The sequence below is a fragment of the Mauremys mutica genome, chromosome 8 (assembly GCF_020497125.1).
Source record: "Mauremys mutica isolate MM-2020 ecotype Southern chromosome 8, ASM2049712v1, whole genome shotgun sequence".
Taxonomy (NCBI): Eukaryota; Metazoa; Chordata; order Testudines; family Geoemydidae; genus Mauremys; species Mauremys mutica.
Genome location: NC_059079.1, coordinates 24384363 through 24411720, shown reverse-complemented (window position 1 = coordinate 24411720; position 27358 = coordinate 24384363). Strand labels below are relative to the sequence as shown.

General features: G+C 42.2%; 1 protein-coding gene across 6 annotated transcripts in view; it reads left to right on the top strand.

Annotated features, from left to right (window-relative positions):
- ZZZ3 (zinc finger ZZ-type containing 3) overlaps positions 1-27358 on the top strand; it is a 104699-nt gene that overhangs the window by 14945 nt on the left and 62396 nt on the right. For all 6 annotated transcript variants that reach the window (XM_045026376.1, XM_045026375.1, XM_045026373.1 and 3 more), the window contains exon 2: positions 25515-27073. In XM_045026376.1, coding sequence (XP_044882311.1) covers positions 25566-27073 — 1508 coding nt within the window. In that variant the 5' untranslated portion in view covers positions 25515-25565. The remainder of the gene's footprint in view (positions 1-25514; positions 27074-27358) is intronic.

Below are 27358 nucleotides of genomic sequence, written 5' to 3'. Positions count from 1 at the left end.
GGCAGTGTTGCAATAGATATCTTCTCAGTAAGGGTCATTGTAATATGATAGAATGCTTACATATAGCATAATGTCTAGCAACTCAGAGAACTTTGTTTAGAAAGTGCTTGATGAGAGAGGATAGTATATACGGAGGAAGGAAATGAATGATGACTGTGTCAGTGTCTTGGTGCTCCTTCTTTTTATGCTTGAGCAGACAGTGTTTGATAGTGGTCAGAGAGAGAGAGAGAAAGAGAACCCCACTATTGAAAGATCATGAAGAGAGTAGGGTTTAGTGAGGATGAGGACCAGTGAGTGGAAGAGTTCATCTAAACTAAAAGTTTAAATAAGGTAAGGGGGAGGAGGCTGATGGTTAAAGGGTCAACATAGAAGTTGAAATTGGTGGCGGTAAGGGTGAGAGAATGTACTGAAAAAGAGAGAGAGCCAGGAATCAAAATCAGGCAGGAGGATGAGGAAGTGTTAGGTTGGTGCTAGATGACAGCTATATAGAGAGAGTCTGGGAGTGCAGTTTGAAGGAGTGGTAAGAGAGAGTTAATTTTGGAAGATTTAAACACTGGCCACAAAACAGTAGTAAGGGGCAAATGAAGTCCAAGGTCATTTCATGAATGTCCAAGAAATATTCTCATGATAAAGTGATTGCAATAAAAATGCTCAATAGTGGTCAGATTTGTAAGTTTACCATGATGGGTATTGTTTAAAAAAAAAAAAAACTTTTAAAATTTTTTTTTGTCCTATTGATGGTTTTAATTTTATGTTCTGAGATGAGGGAATGAACTTGCATAATGACTCCGTTACTGAATCTGTCCTGATGTGGATGAGGAGTTCTAAAAATTATTTGTTACCTGTGCTATACTACTTTTTTTTAAGCCCCATGAGTATTGAAGTGACAGCTTATATACTTCATATTGGCATGCTGAATGTCTTTGTTAATATTTGTCAAAAAGTTGCTACTTTGAGACTTTTTTAAAGCGATCATTTTTAAAATGCAATTTGCAAAAATAGTAAATTATATATACATCAGTTTTTCCACAAGCAAGCATATTTTTCCTACTAGAAAAAAGATTGTTCACATTCGAAACAAAACAGAAAACAATCATTTCCATTTTGTTTTCTATAAAAGTATCTTTGAAAAAGACCTATCTGTGAAACAGCATTAGAAGCAATCCTGTCACTCCCACTTCGATGTGATTCTTTATGGTCCTTTGAGTGCTGATGGACTTAAAAGATTATTGGCAGAATTGTCTTGATGGCTGTCATCAGTGTGTAAATTCTGCTGTTTTGTGTGACACCATAGTAATAAATTTGTCAGGATATTAAATAATTCCATTTAGGGAATGTGAGTGGAGGCCTACCTTATGTCATCATTCATGATTTGAAAATAAATAGTCTTGTTTGAAAATTTTAAATTAAAGCGTTGCTCAGAAGCTACAACAACTCTGTAGAATGCTAATGAAATGCCATCCTACAGGACGTATTGATTATTAGTGCTATCTAGCACCTACACAGTATTGGTTATGTATTTAGAGTTTTACTGCAGGCTTTCTTACTTCTAACTCCTTACTTGACTATGTATGGACTAGGAGCTGTATACCACAGTTCAGACTTCCTAACCTTAGCCAGTATTTTTTTGGGAAAGAGGAACAGTTGAGTTCTTGTTACTCTAAAGTGCCAAGATTTACATGTGACCTAAATGTATTTGAAGGATTGAAAAGCTTAATATGATGACTTTAACTACTGGAAATGATACAAAAATATTGTCAAAGGAAAACAATGGAGCAACAAAATCTGCTAAAACATTAGTAATTAATAGAGATGGAGAAATTTTGATTTTTCAGCAAAAAAATAGAAAACTGAAATACTTCAATTCTGAAATGCCATCATGATGATTATTGGAGTAGTAATTTGCCCATTCTCCTCTATAGGCTCCCTTGTTGGACTGCATCTCTGATGATGCACTACACTCTCATCTCCTGAGGAGAGTGCATAATGGCAGTCACATGTCTGAGGTGTGAATCATGGGAGATGAAATCCTTCTGGGGAGATTCAGTGGAATTAAAGGTGCCCTTTCTGAAGAATATGGGTTTTGTAAACTATTGGGAAAAAGAGTGCCTTGACTCTGAGACAACATCAGATATACCGCCGAGCTATCTTCTACTCATTGGAGACAGTCCATTTGCTGAAGGAGTATATCACCAAGTCCATCTCACAAGCTAAGAAAATAAGTTTCCTCATTGCCCTAGTGTGCAAGAAATTGTATAACTCCTGCACATTCTGTTCTCCCTGAGAGATCAGGTTGCCTAGGCATGCTGTCACTCCTGACCCCTTTCACTAGGCAACATAAGGGCCAGAGAACAATATCCTAAAAGTCAAGATTGACCTGGAAGAGAGAGTGCAATCACACCTGCTCTGGTAGGAGCCTCATCAGGCAGAGAATGCACTATGTTGTAATCATCATAAATGCCATCAGAAAGGGTGGGGCAAGGGTGACTTTTCACTGAATTCAAGGGACGAGCTGGACAGTCATTTTTGAATTGGTAAGCTCAAGCTAGTGGCACAATAATCTGCCATGTATATAATTAAAATATTAAGTTATTTGCTTAGGGGAAATTTCAGCTGGAACGTTGGCAGGCAGACAATTTCAAGGGAGTGGGGAGTGCAAAAATCCATCCAATGGGAGGATACATTTGCCTGTATGAAGGGGGGACAAAAGAATAACTTATCACTGGGAATTTGGTTGGTGGTGGAATTTGAGTTCTAATTTAAGAAAAATAAGGGCTTGTCTACACTGGCAATATTAAAGTGCTGCCGCGGCATGCTTTAACATGGCTTGTGTAGTTATGGCACAGCTCTCCCAGCGCTCTAAAACAACCACCTCCACGAGGGGCACAGCTATCAGTGCAGGGGGCGTGGTTACCAGCGCCGGTGCACTGTCTACACTGCCACGTTACAGCACTGAAACTTGCAGCGCTCAGGGGAGTGTTTTTCATCCTCCTGAGCGAGAAAGTTGTAGCGCTGTAAAGTGCCAGTGTAGACAAGCCCTGAGTTTTTGTTTTTTTAAGTGAGCTAGCTGATCCTGGGAATGATAGATCAGTGAGCCTTACTTCAGTACCAGGCAAATTAGATGTAAAAATGTTTTTAAAAATTGTAATTATAAAACACCTAGACATATTTTCTTCATAATGCAAAATTAGCCTGTGGAAGTTATTTCCAAAAGGTATTATCGAGGCATGAACTTTGTAGGATTAAAAAATATTGGACACTTGTATGAGTAATATTTACAGTTACACTTGCTAGGCACAAGGGTTGATTTTACGAATTTCCAGGAATTAGAAAGAAACTTCTATAGGTATGCTATTGCATATTTGTCTAAATGAGTGTGTGGGGTTATTATTGCTTTTCATTATTGTTATAAACACTTTTCTTTTAAATAAATTTATTGGTCACTTTTTGACACATCTTGAAAATGATGGACCATTCATCTAATTTGGTTGGATAATTCCTCTATCACAACAGATATTAACAAATTAGAATATTGTTTGTAATAGTATAAGCATGGCACTAAATACAGTTTTGCAAAGAGTAAAGACATACATTTACTTCACTTTTCTAGTACAAGATGCTCTTCTCGAGGGTCAGGGAATTGAAATGTAGGTTTGGTGTATGAAAAGCCAGTGTGTTAATTCTAGTCGGTCTAATTCAAATACATGGTCCTGAACATTAAAAGAATTAGGGCTTAAAGATATGCAATAGTGCAGGGGCAGGCAAACTTTTTGGCGTGAGGGCCGCATCAGGTTTAGTAAATTGTATGGAGGGATGGTTAGGGGAGGGCGTTTTGGCCTGGCCCCACCTCCTATCTTCCCCCAGACTCCTGCCCCATCCAGCCCTTCTCCCTGTCCCCTGACTGCCCCCGGATCCCCACCACCCCATCCAACCCCCTATCCTTCCTGACTGCCCCCCTGGGACTCCTGCCCCCATTCAACCCCCTGTTACCGTCCGACCCCTGTCCACACCCCCCGCCCCCTGACCACCACCTTGAACTCCCCTGCCCTCTATCCAACCCACCCTGCTCCGTGCCCCCTTACCGCGCTGTCTGGAGCACCGGTGGCTGGCGATGTTACAGCCGTGCTGCCTGCTGGAGCCGGGCCATGCTGCCGCCACCACCACACAGCACAGAGCACTGGGTCAGGCTGGGCTCTGCAGCTGCGCTGCCCCAGGAGCTCACAGCCCCGCCGCCTAGAGCATTGTTCCGGCGGCGGAGTGAGCGAGCTGCAGAGAAGGGGGAACAGCGGGAGAGGGGCTGGGGGCTAGCCTTCTGGGCCAGGAGCTCGGGGGCTGGGCAGGACGGTCCTGCGGGCTGTAGTTTGCCCACCCCTGCATTAGTGCATATAGGTTTTCTGGCCTTCAGCCACTATTCTGAAGATAAATCACTGCTGTCAGCCACCTGGTAACTGATTATGAAGTAGCTATCAGTGTGTCTTTCTAACAGTGATTCCCATGCTGCCACCTTCTTCCACAATCACGTATTCTCTCTCTCTCTACACACACACACACACACACACACACACACACACACACACACACACACACACACACACACACACACACCTGGCTTATCCCAGGGCATTTGAGAGTGGAGGAAGGCACCATCACCTTACTTTTCAGCCACTAATTAATATCAGGGTTGATAAGTACTTGATAACTGTTGACCATTCCAATCCACTCAATGTAACCAAGGAATTAATAAATCTGATAATATTTCTTAAATGACTTTTGAAGTTTGATATCTTCCTTATACTATAATGATAAAATTATTAGGAAATAACAATGTTTCTTGGTGGTTTTACTGATTTAAAATAATATTCTAGCTATGTTTAAGAGTTTATTTTTCATCCTCTATTTTTTGTTAATGAATACATATTGACTTATGGTTGCTGTAATGAAGTTACTGTAATTTTTTAAATTAAGCTTTAATAACTGTATAATTTAAATATTTGAAACACATTATTTCTATAATTGTGCACGAGTGATGCTGGGTAAGAGCAAAGCTGGTTAGCAGATGGGTTATGTTTCACACTGACAATATATCATAGTTTAGAGGGCAGACATAAAGCTGTGATGATATGATAAAATGGGTGGGGAGGAGGAGGAGAATATATAGTATGATAGTAAATAGGAGTAAAGGTCTGATTTGTGAGGCAGGACATGAAAACCACTGGAATAAACAAATGATTTTCAAACTTTTTTTCTGGGGACCCAGCTGAAGAAAATTGTTGATGCCTGCGACCCAACGGAGCTGGGGATGGGGGGGTTTGGGAGGGGCTCAGGGCTGGGTGCAGGGGTGAGGGCTGTAGGTTGGGGCCAGGAATGAGGGGTTCAGGGTGTGGGAGGGGCTCAGGGCACTGGGCTGAGGGTGCAGGCTCTGGGGGTGGAGCCAGGGATGAGGGGTTTGGGGAGGTCAGGGCAGGGAATTGGGGCATGGACTTACCTCCAACGGCTCCCAGTCAGCGGCGCAGTCAGGGTGCAAAGGCAGGCTTCCTGCCTGTCCTGGCACTGTGGGCCACGCTGTGACCCAGAAGCGGCCAGCAGCAGGTCCAGCTCCTAGGCGGAGATGCGCAAGTGGATCTATGTGGCTCTCTTCTGCAGGCAACGATTTTGCCCCCTCCCCCTCTCCCGGCCAATGGGGGTGCAGAGTCAGTGCTTGGGGTGGGGGCAGTGTGCGGAGCCCTGTGGCTCCCCTGTGTAGAAGCTGGACCCGCTGCTGGCTGCTTCCAGGGTGCAGTGCGGTGTCGGAACAGGTAGGCATTAGTCTGCCTTAGCTGGGCAACACTGCCTATGGGACATTTAACGTCCTGGTCGGTGGTGCTGACCAGAGCGGCTAGGGTAACTGGGTGCTGAGCCAGGCGACCCAGTGCCTTACATGACCCGAACTTTGAAAAACACTGATTTAGTCTGCATCTGATTATCTTGACAGATTATTATGTATTAATGTATCAGACAACTCTTATTTTTATGTGCATAAAAAGTTAGTTTTAACTGAAATAAATGTTTTAGGTTAAAGTGACCTTTTAAATCTTCCTGCTGAATTCACTGTATTGGGAGTCTTTTTATTGACTTCAGTGGATATTGGATATGGTCCTCTGAGCCTTATCCTGAGTGTTGCAACTGACTTTAATTGGAGAAGGATGGTCCTAATATTCAGATGTAACTTTCTTTGTGCCACCATCAACATAGGGACTAAATATCTAAAACTGAGAACTAGTCCTCTGAATTTCTTCATTTCCTAAAGCTTAGTATATCACTTACTGAATTTAAAATTGTCCTGATGTTGGAAGTTACCAAGATCCATAACTGCTAAAGAACATGTGGGTTTCTATGTCAAAGGTCATGTATTAATGATGTATTGAGATTTAGAGCAGCATTAGAATTTATTATGGAATTATAGGCTTTACCAATATTCAGCTGTAGAAAAAATATTATGAATGCAAAGAAAAGAGAACAAAATTTATTTCAAATCTTTAGTCTTCCAGGCAGATATTTAGAAGTTTTTAGAAGTTTTATAAATATTTCAATCAGAATGCAAAGTGTTGGACAACCTTAATATTGGTGTTTCTAGTATTCTATCTAGAATCTAATTCAATAGGGTTGGGAGAGAGAGAATTATATTTGCGGACTTCTAGTACAAGAGAAAATAGAAAGATTTGTTTGGCGCTTATCTGAAAATGTCCTTTCTATGAGCAAAAAAGTTCCACAGAACTGGCCCATCCTTGACAGACTGTTTTCTATTAAAAGCAGGGACCCATTCTGACTTTTGATTCCATTAACAAATGTTGATGTTTCTGTTAAGTTGTGCAGTACATAATTGTAATATCTGTCTTTCTTGAAAGGAGTTCTGTATTGGTTCATTGACCAGGCATTTAACTTTGACAACGAAGGGATTATCTTAAACTGGGTAGGTCTTCAGGGACTGAGCCACAACCTTTCTTGCTAGTGACTGGGAGGTCTGGTTCTGCTTCCAAAACTTCAAATGGGCTGAAGATCCCCTGTAATTTAGAAATAATTTTAAGAATTGAAAAAATACTATGTGATCATGTAACTGAAGACAATGCGTATTCACAAGGAGCTTAATTAAGGATGCACAGGCAACCTGAATACTGGTGCTTCCTAACTTTTGAGTGCCTTAGTTTACAACCTTGATGTTCTTTTAACATGTTTTTGGGGGGAGTAGGGGAGGGGTGTGTGTGTGTAGTGTAGTGTAGTGTAACTTGGCTCTGTCCCAGTCCTGTCTTTTCTCTACCCCATGGCTCCTCATCCCACCCCAATCACCTGACCCAGCATCAGCTTCACCCATTGCCCCAACTCCTTGTCCTCAGTACCCTTGCCCACCCAGTCCCAGTTCTCCCTTTCTTCCCTCATCCAGTATGTCTCTCCCTTGCCCCCTGGACTCCAGTCTTTTCCCAAACCCCCATGGGCACCTAGTGCCAGTTTCCTCCATTGCTGTTTCCTTGTCCCAGTCTCTCTGGACAGCCACTCTCAGTTCTCCCTCTGCACCCTAGCTTGTTGTCAGATCTGGGTCTCCACTCCCTCCAACGCTTGTCCCTCCCACTGGCTCCCAATCTCCTTGTAAACACAGTCCCAGTCTTCTCTGCTTCTCTAGCTCTTTGTTGAGGTTTAGTGTTCTGTCCGTCCCATCCTAATTCCCCCTCCTGCCCCCGCCACTGGTTCCCAATCTCCTTGCCCAATCTTTCCCCTGCCTGAGCCCCTAGTCCCCTTCCCAATAAATCCCAGTTCTCCCTCCCTCAATTGCCAGTTACAGTTTTCCCCCTCCAGTCACATTCTCACCAGGTTCCTTGCCCAAATCTCCTCCTTCTCACCCCCATTCCAGCTCCTGTCTCCATAGCATTCAAGTCAAGGAGCTTCTCCTCCTTGTTGCTTGTGTGCTGGCAGGAGGATCGTTGAGGGCACAGGAGAGACAGGATCCCTGCTCTCAGTTCTGGTGAAACTTTCCAAAAATTTTCAACCTGAGGCAGATACCTGGCAGGGAAAGTTTCAGCCCAAATGGTTAAAGTTTGGCAAAATTATAAGCGATTTAAAACAAAGTCTTAGGGCTTGTCTACATGGGGAAATTTACTGGAACAGGTATACCTGTATAATTATACTGGCATAGCTATGTCTGTATAACTCATTATGTGGACACTTCTGCTATAACGGTGCATTTTTCTGTTTAGCTTATCCTGCTTTGAACATGGTATAAGATCAATCAGAAAATGGTACTCCTATTCCTGAATAAAAGTACCACGCATGGAGTTGTACTGGCATAGTTATGCCAGATAATTACACTGCTATATCTCTGCCAGTAAATTTCCCCATGTAGAAATCCATTATAATTGAATGTGTCAGGCAACCTGAATAATAGATGGTGCAACCAACTTCACTGATGACCTGCTACTGACTGAAAATACTGAGGGGTTGGAGTCTGGAAGAGGGTATATAAGAGAGGTCTGAAGTAGACCTAAAAGGAGGAGAGAGTCTTGGAAGTTATGGAATGGGATTCAGGGAAGGGAGTGGAGAGGCAGTGTCATTTACAGATGTTAAACATAAATGCTTAATATTTTAAAATAAACTTGGTAAAGTCTGCAAGAGGTAAACCTAATATTGATATTCCTTATATCTAGCAGTGTAGGACTTCCTTCATCCAGACTTTATATACCAACCAAATTTACACTTTTGGTGTTTGTTTATAAATAATTCAAATTGGGTAACTCAAAAACAAAACAAAAAGCTTTCTTCAGAGTTATGCGTTAAATGTGTTTCCATGAATACAAATAATAAATTATTAGACTGTAATAAAATTCTGTTCCCTCACACCATACACCACTCAATCTCAAGTTTGCACTTCCACTCCTTGGCATTCATAGCCTACCCCTGCTCCCACAAGCATTAGGGCTGTTAGACTGAGCAAAGATCTCCACATATTCTCATCATTCCAGAAACCCCTTCCCCAGAACTCTCCCACCTACTTGTGCAGCAGTCTTCAGGGTAGCTATAGGGCTGCTGCAGCACTGCTATGTCAGCCTGGTGCATTATCTCTGTAGGCGTGCTGGTCTTGGGGTCCAATCTCTGTTTCCCTTGGCTGGAACAGAATCTCTCTCCCCTCCTGCCTGACTTCAGGTGCCTGGAGTGCTCTCAGTTCTATTAGCATACTATATATTTCTCCCCCATTTGACTCTCTGTACTGGGGACTGTTTCTGTTCATTCACAGGGCCTCATATTTCTCAGGATCATCACCCACTTCCCCAAGGTCCCAGTTTTCAAAAGGGCACACCTTTATTACGTGTCCCACAATTTCAGGGGCCAACCATGTGCCCACATTCTCCACCACATGTAGGGATGTGGGCCTGTTTCTATTAATGCCAGGCCCAAAGTTTGTTCAAACGATAAAACAGTTCAACGTAAGTTGCATGTATAAAACCCAGTCTCTGCCCCAATTTAAGGTTTTCCGCAGGGGCCCCTTGTATCTCTCCTCACTGCTCCACTGCCTGCCACAGGAGCCCTTCCTGCCTCCCACAGCTGCATTTGAACTCTCTCAGCTCTTTATAGATAACACCTGGCCCTTTCCCAGCTGGACCTAATCATTGAACAAGACTGGCTGGGGATGGGGCTTAAAGGGACTAACAGTCCTGTTACAGTGCTGTCTAATAAGTAATAATGTGGCATTGTACTAGAAACCTGAGTTAATCTTACTTACAAAATTCTTACTATGTTAAAAGATGACTAGTCTGTTGAGCTACTAAGAAATATGTCAATATTTGAGGGGCCTTGTACTTTAACAGAGAAATTTGTCACACAGCTCCAAAATATTTTACCCATATCATTATAAAACAAATTCACTTAACTTTGAAAAAATAATTATGAATGTGTAGTCATAAGTGGTTTGTATTCTAATCAAAAAAGTTCTTTATTTTAGCCCATCTTTTGTTTCATGATATTTCAGTCTGATCCACATCACATTCTTGGTAATAGACTGAAAATCAAATGGAAAAACTAGGTATGTTTAAGGGAAAATATACTTTGTTTTAATAAGTATATTTAAAAATTATGAGTGTTATAAATAAATTGCTACAGAAATAAATATTTGTACATTTTTCTTTATTGAATTTGCTGTTTAGTGAAAAAAATCCTTTTTCATAAGCCCTAGTACAAAAATAGATTTTCAATCCTGAGCCAATTTAATGAATATAAAAAAGATGGTTTCCCTTCACTAAGAGCGTTTTTCCATTAATTTCAACTTTCTTCCTTCCCCTGTTGCATACTTTATTTTCATAAACTTTCATTTTTTCTCTTTGGTGGGTTTTATTGCAAAGCATGCTTTGCTCTCAGAGCTGTTAAATCAAGTGTGAAACAAAACTATTGTGAACAAATGTTGGACGTGATAATATCAAGATACAGCTGTTGAGTTGCAAATAATGTGTGATTGTGTTTTATCCATAAAATAACTGCTTGTAAGAAACTCTCTCAGAAATCTTTTGACTTTCTGATTTAGTTTTATGGAAGAGTTTTGCAAAGTTCTTAGTGCTTCTGTTACCAAACTGAAGTAGTGAGAATTGTAGTAATTGCCTCCTGATATGTTGTTCTTCTATACCTGTAAGGGACTAGGACACCAACAGTCTGGTCTAGGGTCACAGCTGGGCTGGGGTCACCAAGACAAGGACAGTCATGTGGTGGTAGTCAGCATGCTGGGATCAATCAAAGTAATTGCTAGAGTCGGGATCAATAGACAAGAGCCAAGGTCGGAGTTAGGTAAGGATCAGAAACCAGAGATCAGAGGTACTTACCAGCCTATAGTCAGGAGGCAAGAGCCAGAGTCAGGCTGGAGTTGGAGGCCAGAGATCAGAGAGAGTTACCAGGCTGGAAGCAGGCTGGGGTCGAAGACTTGAGATCAATAAGCAGGATGAGGTCTAGAGTCACAGCAAACCAGCAGTCTGGATATTTGCTCAGACAACTTCCTGGGCAACCCACCAGGGTTAAATAGTGAGCATGCGCCAACTGGAAAGCCACAGGATGCTGTCGCTCCAGACCCTTTGGGCGGTACTTTCTAGGCACCTAATCGCCACAGTTCTCCTTGTTTGTGGTTCTGTGTGGCCTCCCTATTACATTGTGGGAAGGCAGTTGTCCCAGGCTCCACAGATTCAGATTTTAGTCCTGTGGATCCTTACAAAACCTTCTTTTATGTATCAGAAATTAGCAAAATATGTTTTGGGCTTTTGCTGAGCAGATATTCTGCATATTGATTTGGAAATAATTGAAAACCAGTTAACTTGAACTAGGTACAAGATACGCTACTCTAATAAGTAATCTTGTACCTGTGTAAAATGTGAATAAAGGCACAGCAGATTATCGTACTACATATTTTTCATGTTTCAATATTTGGTGTAATGTTGACAAATCTGCCTGATAGCCTTTAATAATCCACAGTAACGGTTTAATACTACTGTTAAGGATTGCTGTACTGCGCATATCTGTTCCCTGCTTGTCATGCCTATGAAACAACCATTATTTTTCTAAGCAATGCATTTAAATAACTATATCCTATTAACAGTAGTTCACTAAAGACAAAACAAAGAAACATCAACAAAACACAGAAACAACAGAAAAATTGGACCTTCATCTGGTTATCTCACTGGTATATTTTGCCCTGGGCCCTGTGTACAGAGCACTTTAACAGAATGGCTGCATGATGTTTGTTTGTTCCAAGATGCCGTATAAATCTCTCTCTGTGCCTCATATATCCACCTAGATTGTCTTTTCCTTTCAGCCTATAGTTAACCCACCAGACATTTAAGGCATTTTGCAGGAAAGAGGATTGTAGAGGATTAGGGGAGTGAGTAATGTGAGAGTTAGAAAGGGCCTCAGAGAGCAAAGAGAAAGACGTAGAAGAAGTCACTTCCATGTAGGGTACCAGGCATCAGGCTTTTGACCAGAATGCTCGGTCGAAAAGGGACCCCAGTGGCTCCAGTCAGCACTGCTGACTGGGCTGCTAAAAGTCGAGTTGGCAGCACAGCAAGGCTAAGGCAGGCTTCCTGCCTGCCCTGGCTCTGTTCAGATCCTGGAAGCATGTCCGACTCCTAGGCGTAGGGGTGCCCACGGGGGCTCTGTGTGCTGCTCTGACGTTGAGCGCCAGCTTGGCAGCTCCCATTGGCTGGGAACCATGGCCAGTGGGAGCTACGGGGGTGGCATCTGTGGGCGCAAGCAGCATGCAGAGCTGCCTGGCCGCGCCTCCACCTAGGAGCCAGAATCACATGCCAGCTGCTTCCCGGAGCTGCCTGAGGTAAGTGCTGCCCGGAGCCCGCACCCCAAACCTCTTCCTGCACTTCAACCCTCTGCCCCCAGTCAGAACTCCCTCTCGCACCCTAACTCTCTCCCAGAGCCCACACCCACACCCCCTTCCTCACCCTGAAGCCCTAATTTCTGGCCTCTCCTGGAGGCTGAACCCCCAGCCGGAGCCCTCATCCCCTCCCGCGCCCCTACCCCAGCTTGGAGAAAGTGAGTGAGGGTGGGGGAGAGCAAGTGATGGAGGAAGGGCGGATGGAGTGAGTGGGGGCAGGGCTTCAGAAAAGAGCGGGGCCTCGGGGCAGTGGGTGGGGCAAGGGTGTTCGGTTTTGTGCAATTAGAAAGTTGGCAACCCTACTCCCATCCTGGTGCTTCTTCGAAATTAGGAGCTCTGCATGGCATCCACCTTCTACTATTGTGGCTTGCGCTGGCATTTTGCTCTAATCTTATGTGGCTTATGTTCTGAATGGAAACTCCTCCTGTTCCCCTAAAAACATTGCTTTAGCCCTTTTTGTAACCTGCCACCTACTTTCCCCAGTTTAGGAGCTGCACGGTTATCATGCGGCTTTGTTATCAATTAACATTTCTACACAATTCTGTGATTCTTAGATGGTTATATTAAGGAACCTTACTGAATGATTTATATCTAATTTGGCTAATCCATATACAGACTTTTTTTAATCTTGTGAAATAACTATGATATTTTATGTAACATCACTACGCTTTTTTTTTTTTTCCCCTTCACTAATTCATTTTCACTAGAGAAAGATGTGGTAAGTCTGATTCTGCTCTCATTTATGCTAACTTTATACTGGTGCAACTATTGTCTTCAGGAGAGTTATTCCTGGCTCTCACCACAGTCTGAGATCACAATCAGGCTCAGAATAAACAAGATGATTTCCAAAATACCCATGACATTTTGTTTTTGCATATAACCCAAATAATGCTTCTGGGGTAAAAATTTGGAAAAACCTGCCAAATTTCAGGCTTGCATAGCAAATTGAGTTGAATTTGGCACATCTGAAAGCATATCCATGCCCCTGTTTTTTCCTGAACTTCAGAAAAGAGCACAGAGATTAATAACCCCTACTCTTTAGTAAGTGACTGCAGTCTTACTGGAAATATGCATTCTGAAATGTAGTGGGATTCTTTGGATTCTCCTTTTTATGTCATTATCTGGTATGCTTTTCCAAATAATAGTTATTGGATTGTAGTGTTGGTGCCTGAACTCTCAGGGCAAATGAAAACGTGTTGCATTGGAATGAGTAGATTTATTTCTGTCTTTGTGCACAAAAATAATTCCTTTTCCCTGAAAACAAGTTAGCATGTGGCGTTTTGATTTTGGGGGAAAAAACAGGTTGGGGACCCACTTGTGGACTCTTGTACCCTTCCCACACACACACTCCCTGACAAGGAGTAGGGAAGCCAAGGGATTTTGAGCCTCAAGGATATTGAAGTCTTGGGCTCTTCTTATCCACCTAAAGAGAGGTATGGCACAGGACTGGGTGCCTGAATTAGGGGTTATTGTGGGCTTTGCTCTGATGAAAAGCACAACCTAACTCAAATGTTATGTTAGTTAATGTTTGTAAAGTACTTTGAAGAGTAAAAGTGCTGTAGGTTATACTAAATACATTTAATTTATTTTCTTTAATAATTCAAGGGTGAGAAGGTAAAAGTGAAAGAGAACACGTGTACTACAGTGTATATATTTGCACTTGTCCTCTCCTATGTTGAATCTTACTTTGGTTTCTCTTCTTCTATATCCAATACTATTTTGTGAGGAAAAACTGGTACTGTTATAGGTGCTGTATGTCTACTTATGAGCTACTTCCTGGCCATGGTATTGGGAATAGTTTAGTCCTGATTTTGCAGTCCTGCGGCTGGATTTGTTTCCAAGCACTATTTATTACTGTTTATCCTCTCTCCACTCTGTATTGTATGAGCTTTGAAAGTAATGCATCCTTATTCAAATATTTTAGTGACATCATTGCCCTTTTTCTTGGTAGTATCATAGAATATAAGGGTTGGAAGGGACCTCAGGAGGTCATCTAGTCAAAGCAGGACCAATCCGCAGACAGATTTTTACCCCAGTTCCCTAAATGGCCCCCTGAAGGATTGAACTCACAACCAGGGCTTTAGCAGGCCAGTGCTCAAACCACTGAGCTATCAAATGTGACAACATAAGCTAGTCAAATAAGGGGTCGGAATGGACCATGGACATCCGCAGTGATGACTGGTAGGAGCAAAGCACAGCATGGAAATCTGATAGACCATGAACCAGAAGTTTACATTTTCTCCACTTTTGCAGTAGTTGGAAAGTGTTAAATTTTGTCCCTCCTCCGCCCCCAGAAAAAGACTTCCAGCATTGCTGTTTAAGATTTGATTCTTGTTTATTTCTTTAAAAAGTCATACAGTGACAAATAAGTGATGCTTTTCGTGAGGCAGATACTAAAAATGAGGGATATCTGTTGAATCTAGCAAGAAATATTTGGAAGGGTATATGCAAAAACGGAAATTGGTTTATTTGATTTTTGCTTGCCAACTTGAAATGTCACTTTCTGGTCCTTACGAATAATATGCTAAGTAAAACAACCAAAATAAAATTGACTGTCTAAATGACCTTATTCTAGGAAGACTTCAAGCACCGTCATCAATATTTATTTTCCATTTCAGTTGTTGCTATTTCTTCAGCCTACTTCCCAGTAACTGTTACAGTTCAAATTTGTGAAAATTTATCCCAAAATGTAATCGTATTATGGGGGCAGCTGGTAGTGCCCCCTATATTTAGCTTACCTGATATTTCCCATTATAAAGGATTATTGCAACTTTTTCTTTGAGAATCTCTGACGCCTCCATTGTTTGCAGCAAGGAGAACTCCCTCAGGCTAGTGAAGTGCTGGTTTTTTGTTACATGAAATTCTGTTAAGCTTTTGCTGAGATATAAAGTATTAAAAATTGCCATTACTATCACTTGCAGTCTTCAAGAAAATGTGGGCAGCCTGCCAAAATAACAACTAAGCACTGTGCTTGCACTTTTTGAGGCTGGGCTGATTCTGTCACCAATGCAGCAGCAGCATACTCTGTATGGGGAGTTGCTAGAGCAGCTGTGGGGCGATGAGTTGTGTTTGTTTGTTTGGTTTTTTTTTTTGCACAGGACAGCCAATCCTGGCACATAGCGCCCAGTGGTTCATGCCCTCTTGGGTGCACTGAATGGGACAAGAACAACCTTCCCACTTCTGGTCACCTCCTAGTGAGCCTGGCATCTAGCCCCAGTGTTCCCTCTTTCTCTCCCTCCTCACATCTTCTCTCTTCCGTTCTGGGGATGTGGAACTGCTCCATTTAGAAAAGGGACGGGAGGGAAGGACTAGGCCAGGCTCCTGTCAGTCAGTCTGTTTCTTGGGCACCAGAGGTGAAAGTAATATTAATTTCTTATTAGTTCGAGGGCCGGGCCTCGGGCGGAAGGGGCCAGGTTTGGGTTTAGCCTTCCCCAGCCAGCCCATCCACACTAGCTGGGCCCTGCTACCTGGGGCTCCAGTGGCAATTTAAAAGGGCCCGGGGCTCTGGCCGCTGCCACAGTGCTTTAACATTGCTGCCCCTTTGCCTCTCCCATCTGCAGCCCTGCCAGTAGGGACACTGTTTCAGTATCTCTTTCACTGAGTTTCACTGGCAGGGCTGCCAACGGGGGAGGTAAACAGGACAGCGACGTTAAAGCGCAGCCGCGGCAGCACTTTAACATGGACTGTGTACAGGCCGGTACCGGCTTCTTACCAGTATGCTGTATCGGCCCGTACTAGCCCACTTTCACCCCTGTTGGGCATCCTCTTCCCCTCATCACCCAAACCAGCCCTCCAGACCCAGCATGTGGCCCCAGTGGCTCAGTTACACACGCTCACTCACTCTGTTTCTCTGTCTCTTTTCGGGCTATAGGAGCTCAGTGCTCTGTTCCTCTCTGGAATACCAGCCGCTGCCAGCTAATTTAGTTAGTCCTGTATCTTAAAGTGTTAGTCTACTCTACTCTATGCTGTGCTGAATTCCAGCCCTTCAGGCTTCCAACCCTGATGATAGTACATACTGGATGGTGTTGTAGTTGCACATAATTCAATTTGTTTTTACCTTTTTTCTTTAAAAAACCCGAATCCTTAAAAATTATGTACAAAACCCCCAGTTAAAAGAATATTTGGGTTGTAAAGTCAAGCATATGAAAGTTAGAAAGTGGCATAATTACAGTTGTCAGTGTGCAGTTTTAGTTCTGCCCATTTCTGTTGCTCTTCCATTTGTGCATTAATTAATAGAAATTAATTTTTTGGCAAATAGTTTATGTATCAAAAAATTCAGTTTTGGCTTGACCAAAACTTAATGAATTTGGGTGAATTTGTCAAAGTTTTGGCAAAAAAAAAAAGCTGGGGTAGGGGGAATAGTCTGAAAAAATCTAAACAAAATGTTTTAAAATTTAGCCGGTTTTCAAAATATATATATATATATATATATATATATATATATAAAACCCATCAAAACAAATGCCAAATGAAATATTTTATTTGACCAAAAACAGAGCGTTTTTGTTTTGTTTTTTGGTGAGGGGAAAAAAAGTCACTTTGAGTCCATCAAAAACAAAGGATTTTTCCCTCCAGATTTTTCAGCTCATCCACTGAACTGAAAAATCAGTTATTTGCCAGCTCTAATTATGTGTATGCTGAGAAAAACTGGGTCTATAAACGATGGAATGTGTTTTATTATGATATCTGCAAATACTTTCATTAATCACTAATGTTAGTGAAATAAAGATTTAGGTCAGCATTTTCAGAACTCGATGCCTAAAATTTGCCTTTACATTCATATTTAAAGACCTACATAATTGGGCAGACCTCCCACAGTTCCTACCAAAGTCAATTTGGGTTCCTAAATGTGGATTTAGAGGCCTATCTTTCGGCACCTAATTTTGAAAATTTTGGCCTTCCTAAATAAAATGTAATTTTATATCATAAAAATAAGAAAATCTTTCCAGGTGGTTTTAGGGAAATCTCTTTCACTGAGTTGTGCTATTGCCATTTTGATTTGGGACTGCCACTTTAGTGATGCTTTCTGGCATGCATTTTTCAAAAGAGTATTTGAAGTCAGAAAGTGTCAAAAGTAGCATGGTAAATTGTAGAAAGCTCCTTTTTTCTTTCTTTAATAAATTTCAGCCATTTAGTTCTATTGCCAAAGACAACAGAGTCTTAATGTTAGACTTGGAAAGTCTACACCTGTGTGTTACAGTATGTGAGAACTGCAGCTCAGGTTACAAGCATATGTGACATAGATAATTTACCTTTTTGCACATATCTGCATAAGTCTATTTCTGTGCCACATGCATCTACAGAAATGGCCACTTCTTCTTTAGATATTGCCTGTGTGGATCTCAGCTCTGACTGATGTATATGTCCTCAGAACGTTCAAAATAGTTACATAGTGCACAAACCCCTCAGGTTATAAAGGATGCACAGCCCAATTGCCACTTGGTTCATACTGCACTCCTGAGGAAATTGTGCAACAAAAAATTAAAAATTCTTCAATAAAAATTAAAAATTCTGCACCCAATATTTTCCAATTCTGCATATTTTGTCAAAAAACACAATATAATCACACCAGTTTCAATTATTTTTGGTCATTTATTTCAAAATACCTGTCAGCAAGTATGTCTGTAACAGTACAGACAACAAAAAAAGATTCAGGAAATATTTTTTGACAAATAGATTCCTTACTAGGCATATTAATACAGAACTCTGAGTAATAATTCATGTAAACTACAATACAGAACAGTATTTCCCATCCCCCTCAGAAGCAGTTCAAAGGCTTACGGGAGTCAGTGGTAACAGAGGAGCTGAGGGAGAGGGAAGTTATTGCTGGGAAGGAGCCTGGGTGTAAACTTGGAGGGTTGCTGGGTATGGGTGGAAGTATGGAACCGGTGTTTTTGAGAGGCGGGGAGGGATTGTTATGGAGCTTCCCACATGCAGACCCTGGCTGACCTCTAGCCTCTCCCATTCAGCCAGGCACATCTGCCCCTGTCCCCATGTGTTGCAGCACCCCCATGTGTCCTTGCAGCGCCTGTCCACATGTGTTCCTCCACCCTCACTCAAACACCCACTCCCCTCATCCCCATGTGGCCCTGAACTCTCTCCCCCTGTTCCCAGGTGTCTCTGTGCCCCCACTCAGCCACCCCCTGTCCCCATGTGGCCCTGCACCCTCTCTCCTGTCCCCATGTGGCCCTGCATCTCCCTCCCTCCCGTGGCTCTGTCTCCACTCCCATTCAGCCACTGCCCCAGTCTGTCCTCCCCCAGTAGCCCTGTCTGATCTCTCCCCCCCCCCACCCCAGCAGCCCCATGCTGTCCATCTCCCCATAGCCCCTGTCTCTTGACCTGGCCCGAGAGGCACTGAGAAGAAGGCAGGCATTTTTTTCTTCCTAGCCGGCCTGGAGCTGCTGCTCTGTTCTAGCACCTGGTGGGCAGAAGATGGAACTGCAGCAACTTTCTGTCAGAAGCTTTTTTTCTGTGCAAAAAAAATTAAAACTACACATGTCTCATTAATTATGCATGTACACAGTAGCACAGAATTCCCCCAGAAGTAATTCTGACAATTGTAGGCAGCAAGTAGAAACTCAGGTCTGGTCTACACATTGCACAGCAAGCCAGGGTATGAACCTACAGCAAATTAGCTTTGCACACGGTACATCAAAGTGCACTGTGGAGCCTTTTCTGTGTAGTAGGAAGATCCACACAGCAAGTTAGTGTGCAGCAATCTAGTGCACTATAGATTCAGACCAGGAATTGCTGTACACTAACTCGCTATGTAGACAAGCCCTCAGAATGTCTGTCATCATCATCCTGGCTGTATCTCTAAGAAAACCACTGTTTCTTGTTCTTATGAGTATAAAATTATAATAGTTACAGTAGGGGATAACTTTACAACATGTGCCAAAAAGCTTTGCCCCTGTTTGGCTCTTTCTTTTCCTTAGGTTCCATTCAGCATCTTCCACTTCATGGTAGATTACCTTCCTTGATGTGCTTTGGATGATTGTGACCAAATCTGCCAACTTCAGGTGTTGTCCTTCTTGCATTGGTACTATGTTTGTGACTGATGAGCACACTCTGCAGCCCAGTCCACCCACAGAAGTTTGACCAGTTTAACTAAATCATTTTCTAAACAAATTAGTTAAATTGGTGCAGTTTTCAATGTGGGCATTCTTAAATTGGTTTGAGTAGCTAATATCAATTTAGCTTACTTCAGTTTACCAAATTAAACTAAATTAAATTACCAAATTAAACTAAATCAATGATAGTTACTCTTTTAACTGATTTAAATTGGTGCAGTTTCTGTGTGCAGAAAAAGCCTATGCCTTTTCTGCTTCAGGGACAGACATAATCTTGAAATCTGTTTCGTATGCTAACCTTCTCGAGGTGCATGCATCCAGTCTGACTCAAGCACCATCTCTGGGAGGCAGACATATAGGCCTCATCATCTGCTACTGAGCATTCAGGCACACTGGAGGTCCTGGTCTGAATCTAGGACAAGCAGCCTCACATTCAAAGAAAGCTTGATGCCTCGGGACTCAGCAGTGTCATCCCATAAGGAAAGCTCTTATTGCTAAAGCAGGGTTTCTCAAACAGGGGTCGCCGCTTCTGTAGGGAAAGCCCCTGGCGAGCCAGGCCAGCATGTTCACCTGCCCCGTCCCCAGGTCCGTCCGATCGCGGGTCCCACTGGCCGCGGATCGCTGCTCCAGGCCAATGGGAGCTGCTGGCCAGTGGGAGACGTGATCGGCTGGACCTGCGGACGGGCAGGTAAACACATCGGCCCGGCCCGCCAGGGGCTTTCTCTACACAAGTGGCGACCCCTGTTTGAGAAACTCTGTGCTAAAGGTTATTCCAAACAACAGTGCAGGAGCTCTCTACAATCTCCAACATCAGATCTAGGAGAGTGGGATAAAGGATGTTGAGAGAGGTTACTTTATACAGTCACACTCCATGACAGCCCACCCATCCATCCACTTCGCAGTGCCCCACAGGAACTTCAGGCAAAACTGCTATGCTTTATCTTTCCTCCAAATGAGAGCCATAGAGGAGGCCCCTCAGCAACAGAATGGGAAGGGAGCCCTGCAGGAAATTTATGTTAAAGAACCACAGTTACTATAACTGTTCTTTTCCTGCCATCTACCAGCTCCTTAGCTTTTTTGCTACCATTTTGCCTTTTTTCTCCATGTCTATGGTCTTTCCGTGTGTTCCGCATAAGAGGGAATTCAGTGGATTTCTTGCATCTTCACTTCTGCCTTTAACAGAACAGAATGGGAGGCAGTGAGGTAAAAGTTATTTTACCCAGTTCTTCAAGGTGGAAAGCAAACTGCTCTTCCATACACTGACATAAAGAGGCAGAAAGATGGATCAGTGGAAAGACTGCAGGAGGAGACAGCTAACTGCCATAAAGGGTGCCAAAGCTGCTCAGGAATAGAGCTCAATTTTGGGGAGATCTAGAAGTTCCACATGTTAACTATTTTTCTCTATTGTGCTGCATGAAATCCCTTCACAGTTTAGACACAGTGCAGTAGGCAAAGACAGTTGCTCAGCAGGACTCCTAAACTCTGTAAGAATGGAGTTTTATGCCTGCACAGTTAAAGGTCCCCAGATGGCATCTCTTTGCCTGCTCCCATTCAGCACCTTCTGCCCCTCGTGCTAATGCATGCCTTCAGCTAGTCATCAGTCTAGAGTCTTCCTTCTGCAATTATCTTCATTTAGTAGTTCATTTTTAGAATGATTTCAGTCAAACTGAAAATTGCCAATGATTTTAAATTGTAAGCTCTTTGGGGGCATATACTGTGTCTCATTTCTGTGTAAATCACTATACTGACTTCTGGTGCTGTATATATTGTAAAAAAATTGGCGTTTATTAACGTTGCTACATAATATCCGTTTTGCCACAGAATTTATTCAGCTGAGTAATTTAGGTTTCATGCGCCACATGATACCACCTTGTCCAAAATTCACTAAAATGCACTAAAACTCTACTGCAACCTGTACAGTAACCCAGTTTGAAAACATTTTTCTTCCGTTTCCTCTTTTGGCTTAGTACTCCCCCTGTTTCTCTCCTTTACCCCCATAGCTATTCTTCTCTCCTTTCCCTCTCATTACTGATTTCTCTTTCTCTTCACCTAAGTGGAGCTCAGGATCATGCTCAGTGCCAACTGTCTCTTAGTTTCAGATGGAACATTTTGCTGAGCATAGCTGAGAGGTGACTACGGGATGCAGTGCTGAGAGCTGGCCACTTGCACTTCAGCGTATGTCTATGTTGCAATTAAAATCCTATGGCTGCCCATGCCAACTGATTGAGGCTCATGGGGCTTGGGCTAAGGGGCTGTTTAACTGCAATGTAGACACTTGGGCTGGAGCCTGGGCTTGAGGAACCTGTGAGGTGGGAGGTTCCCAGAGCTTGGGCTGCAGCCCCTGCTGGAACATATACACTGCAGTTAACAGCCCCACAGCCCAAGCCACATGAGCCTGAGTCAGCTGGCATGGGCCAGCCACAAATGTCTAATTACAGTGTAGATATACCATTAAGAGACAACCAAGGGTAAGGAGTGATTAAATTTTTGGGAGAGGTGCCGCTATTTTCTAAGTACAGCATCATTACTATATTCTGCTGCTTGCTACCATTGCCAATGCTTGGGTCAGATATTCTAACTCTTATATAGTACCAGCCACATTGGGATCATGGGCAACTGTGTTTCTTTAAATATTTGTAGAAGAGCAAAGATCCTTGAGAATTGATGACAGAATCAGTTCTACTTTCAGTGGTTATTACTATGTTTTTTTCTCTTAATGGGCATAAACCATGTCTAACTGCTTGTGTGTATTCATATTTAAGGCTGCAATGGGGTCAAATCATTTTATCTTGTATTTAGGATCCCTCCAGGTGACAAAATATAGAAACCTGTGTTTTCATCACCTGTTTTTACTTAAGACTTTGTCAGAAAAAGTTAAAATAATGAGATAAATTGGGATGACATGTGACTTATATGTTGTTGATTTGGTTCTAACCCAGAGGTGGGCAAACCACGGCCCGCGGTACCATCCTGCCCGGTCCTTGAGCTCCCGGCCAGGGAGGCTAGCCCCTGGTCCTGCCCCTGCTGTCCTCCCTCCCCTGCAACTACGCTGCCACACGGGCAGCGCTCTGTGCGGCGGGGTTGTGCGCTCCTGCAGGGCAGCGCAGCAGCATGTCTGGTTCTGGCCGGGCGGCACGGCAGCCAGACATGCTGCTCTGAGCGGCATGGTAAGGGGGCCGGGGCTGGGAGGTTGGATAAGGGGCAGAGGGTCCTGGGGGACAGGGAGCAGGGGGCGGTTGGATGGGGTGGAGGTTCTGGGGGGGCATTTAGGGGATGGGGACCAGGGGGAGGGGGTTGGATAAGCGTGGGAGTCCCAGGGTGCCTGTCAGGGGGCAGGGGTATGGATAGGGGTCAGGGGACAGGGAGCAGAGGTGGTTGTATAGGGGGTGGGGTTCCAGGGGATAGTTAGGCGCGGAGAGGTCCCGGGAGGAGGCGGTTAGGGGACAAGGAGCAGGGGGGTTGGATGGTTTGGAGGTTCTGAAGGGGGCAGTCAGGGGGTGAGAAGTGGGAGGGGTCGGATAGGGGGCAGGGGCCAGGCTGTTTGAGGAGGCACAGCCTTCCCTACCCGGCCCTCCATACAGTTTTGCAACCCCAATGTGGCCCTTGGGCCAAAAAGTTTGCCCACCCCTGTTCTAACCTATTGCATTAGTGTTTGAATTTGGTTTCTTTCAGTATAGCCAGGGCATCATGTAATATAATATGTGCTTATGCAGCCATGTAAATACCTTATAATTTACCTTTTTCCTAAGATGTCACTTAAATCTGTTTATTGTGCAGATCAGCACAAATGAATTTTTTCTGTAATTTTCTGTTCCTCAGCTTATCTGCTTGCCATTTTAGGATCTCCAGGAGAGAGAAACTGTGTAGCCCGACAGAGAAATGGGAAATACAGCAACATGAGGTTCAGAAGGTGCTAGTGCACTATCTTTTGGGGAGCATGGAGAAAGATACAGAAGCATATGGCTGCCATCCTATGGCTTTAAGGAACAGAACTATTTCACCCACAGTGCATCAAGAGTGGAGCGCTGCTTAGGAGTTATGAATGCAGCTGCTGCCTCCTGCAAGCCTGCCCTGCTCCCCACAAGGCTTTGCTTCAGGCCCTTTAGCCACCATCTGTCACCCACTCTCCCAATTTAAAAGTTGTAGTGTTTATCAAATGTCTTTGCAATCAGTCAGTTTTGCTTCATCTGTCTGTACTGCTGTGGTTCATAAAACAGGGACCCTCACTTTAGGATGAATGTACAAGAAAAGGAGGGACCTTGATTTGGCTTAGTTAATACAGTAGAATAGTCTCCTATTTTGAGAAATTAATTTGTCAGGACTCTGAACTTATTTTCTACATAATCTTTAACTAACCTATTTAAATGTATAGCATTGTTTTTCATTTAAATACTCTCAACAATTGTCTTGTTAATTCACTGTCGTTATACTGTAAAGATAAGTTTACTTACTCATCCACGAGTGTATGAGAATATCTAGGATGCATTAACCTGCATCTAATAATAGCAAACAATTACTTTAGACTCTGTGCTTTTTATTAACCTTAATAAATAGTAACAAATTTTTCATTGTTTGGTTTTTTTGTTTATATAAGAATGTAAATCTTTCCTAGTTTCATTGTCGTAATATATACCAAGTAATACTGTGCTATTATGCTATCTAGTACTTAATGTAACTAGGAATTTTTAAGTGTATTTGAAATAGCAGTTTTAACATAAGCCCATGTAAACAGGCAGTTTCATTAGTTTCTGTCATTGTCAGTCAGAATCAAACTGTTCTAGACGAATATTGTCATGCCCTGATTGATACAAATACCAAACCCCCAATTTTTTCTGCTAAAAGACTTTACCCTACTTATACATATGTATATATAACTTTCTGAGAGGTGACACTGTCATTCTTCTTTCTGCTTGCTGAAAATGGGGGGGAAAAAAACAAACTCTTGAAGTAGTTCCCTTCCATTTGTCAATTCATGCCTTTATCAAAAACATGTGGGTGGCCTGATTTTTATTCATTTATTTATCTATTTTTAAAATAGCTTTTAGGCCATGTGCATCATATATGTCAGTTGGATGGGTTGCTGAAATCTGGAATTCTGACAGGTGGAAAAGAAAAAATATGCAGTAACATTTATGCAAACAAAAAAAGTCTGTTAATCATCTTTGATGTAATAACGCTCCAATACTAATGTCCAATATTGCAATAATATGAAGAATGCAAGAAGATAAGGCTGGGATTTAAGATTTCATTGATTGGACCAAACATAGAGAGTCCCACTGTTTCACGCTAACATCTCAGATCCATACACAGGGGTTTGAAATCTAGATCTGAACCCAGATTTTCCCAAAATTAGAGATAAAAAATGATTCAGTCCATCATTATAGGAATAGGTTCAAACTGCAAATTTTAAATATGATGATTTGTTTTGAACCCATTTCTACTGTTAGTGGTTTAACAGGAGTAACATCTTTTGATCATCTGTCAAATTAGAAGTGCAATTGAAAATACTGTTATCAATTTCTTTGATTTATAAAGGCAACAGATTCAGTTAGCAAGATATTGTATTAATATGTTTTCCGTTTCATCTTGTTGTGATTATAATTAATGTATATTGCTATTGATGAATATGGAATTTTAAGGATGAGGTTTGATATTTCTTGTTGTGTGAGTGCAGACATTTAATAATCATGCCTGTACAAAATGATTTTTTTGTACAGTATAGTAAAAATAGTGCATTTTAGTAATACTGAAGTGCTCCAGTTATATTTGATATTTAGACTTTAATGATACTCTATACTCTCTGACAGGTATTAAAGAGAGAATAAATAGAAATAGTAAGTAAACTATTCTATTTCTTGGGGCCAATATACGTCTCTGTAAAAGTCCTTATTTGTTGAAACAGAGGGAAGAAACATTATGTTTCATAAACATATGTAATTTTCACATTTGTACCTTTGTCACAATGTAGAATATATCCTTCAGAACATTAACATAATTTTTATGAATGCAGATGTTTTTGAATGTTACTTTTTTCTCATTGTTTTGTTTACATTTTTTTGAAGGTTTCCCAATGAGTGGATCATGATGAACATACTTTAGGGACTTGCCATAGTATGGCTGCTTCTCGATCTACTCGTGTTACAAGATCAACAGTGGGGTTAAATGGTTTGGATGAAAACTTTTGTGGTCGAACCTTAAGAAACCGTAGTATCGCTCATCCAGAAGAATTATCTCCTCATTCTCAAGTACGATCAAGATCACCAAAGAAGAGACCAGAGTCTGTGCAAACTCAAAAGGGAAGTAATAGTGGAAGAACTACTGACTTGAAACAGCAAAATGCTCGGGAATCATGGGTGAGCCCTAGAAAGAGAGGACTGTCTACTTCTGAAAAAGATAATGTTGAGAAACAAATTGTGGAAAATTGTGAGAAAAGACAAGCAGAATCTGTATCACCAGTTTTAAAACGAATTAAACGTTGCCTACGTTCAGAAGTAGCAAACAGTTCAGAAGAAGAGTTGCCTACTAAAGCAGAAAAGGAATCATTGGAGTTTAAGAGTTCCATATCAGACAATGATGCAGTCTCTGCAGGGACTAAACGAGCTTGTCGATGTCTTATACTGGATGATTGTGACAAAAGGGAAGTTAAAAAGGTGAATGTCTGTGTGGAAGGGTTTAATAATTCTGCAATAGTTGAAGAGCTCACGGGCTATCAGGCTGTCAATGGGGTTGATGAGAGAGAGTCAGATGCCCTAAACTGTGATGACTGTCAGCCTGATGGGAACACTAAACAGAACAGTGCTGGTTCCTGTATGCCCAAGGAGAAAACTGTAGCAGAAAATGGGAATTCATTTGCCCATTCTTCATTGTTGCTTAATAGCAGCAAGGAGGACAGTGTTATAGACCATTATGTGCCTTGCACAAATTCACCTGAACAGGTAAAGTTAGAGGACCACAAAATAAGTGACTGCTTGCCTGCGGACCCTGTTGATCAGGCAAATGAGCCAGCTACTGGGTCCTTTTCTGAAATCCAGTCATCTTTCTTAAGGGATTCTGAGGAGGAGGTAGATGTGGTGGGAGACAGCAGTGCCTCAAAGGAACAGTGTGCTGAAAACACCAACAGCAACCTGAACGCTGATCATGATAGTACATCAATCTCAGGTGAACCTGAACCACCATCTTCTGTGCTGGAATGTGTTTCAGCTCAAATTACATCAATGTCAGAACTTCAAGAACACAGATATACATTGAGAACTTCACCACGAAGGGCTGCCCCTGCCAAAGGTAGTCCCACTAAAAATAACTCGCCTTGTAGAGAAAATGGGCAGGTTGAGGAAAATAATCTTAGTCTCACTGAAAAGAATATAGCTGCAAGTACTAATAATATCTGTGGCTCTCCCATAAACGCTAAAGAAATTATGCAGAGTGAAAAAGTGAGAGGTTGTGACGCTGGAGATTATGTGAGTGATGGACTAAGTAAGCCACCCTCTGAGGCTCGGCTCATTGCTGGATATATATCATCTGCCAAAGAGAGTGCCAACCTGCACACTGCAGAAGATGATGAGGAAGAGCCTGATGTGTATTACTTTGAATCAGATCATGTGGCATTGAAACACAACAAAGAGTATGTGTAACTATGGTAACCATGAATTCTGCTTTTGTTCCTTAGCCAAAAATCTAATTATCAAAAATTATCCATATATCTTTAAATAATTCCACAATAATTTAAGTATTTTGATTTCTTAATTGTTTAGCTATTATTAGTTTAACCTCAACCCTCATTTCCCATATCCTCTCAAAAAGTAACCTTTCATCTATGTAATATGCAGTGTGGTACAGCAATGTGGTTTATACAGTACTAATAATTTAAGATTCTAGCAAGAAATTGTTTTTGAAACACACTTCTGTT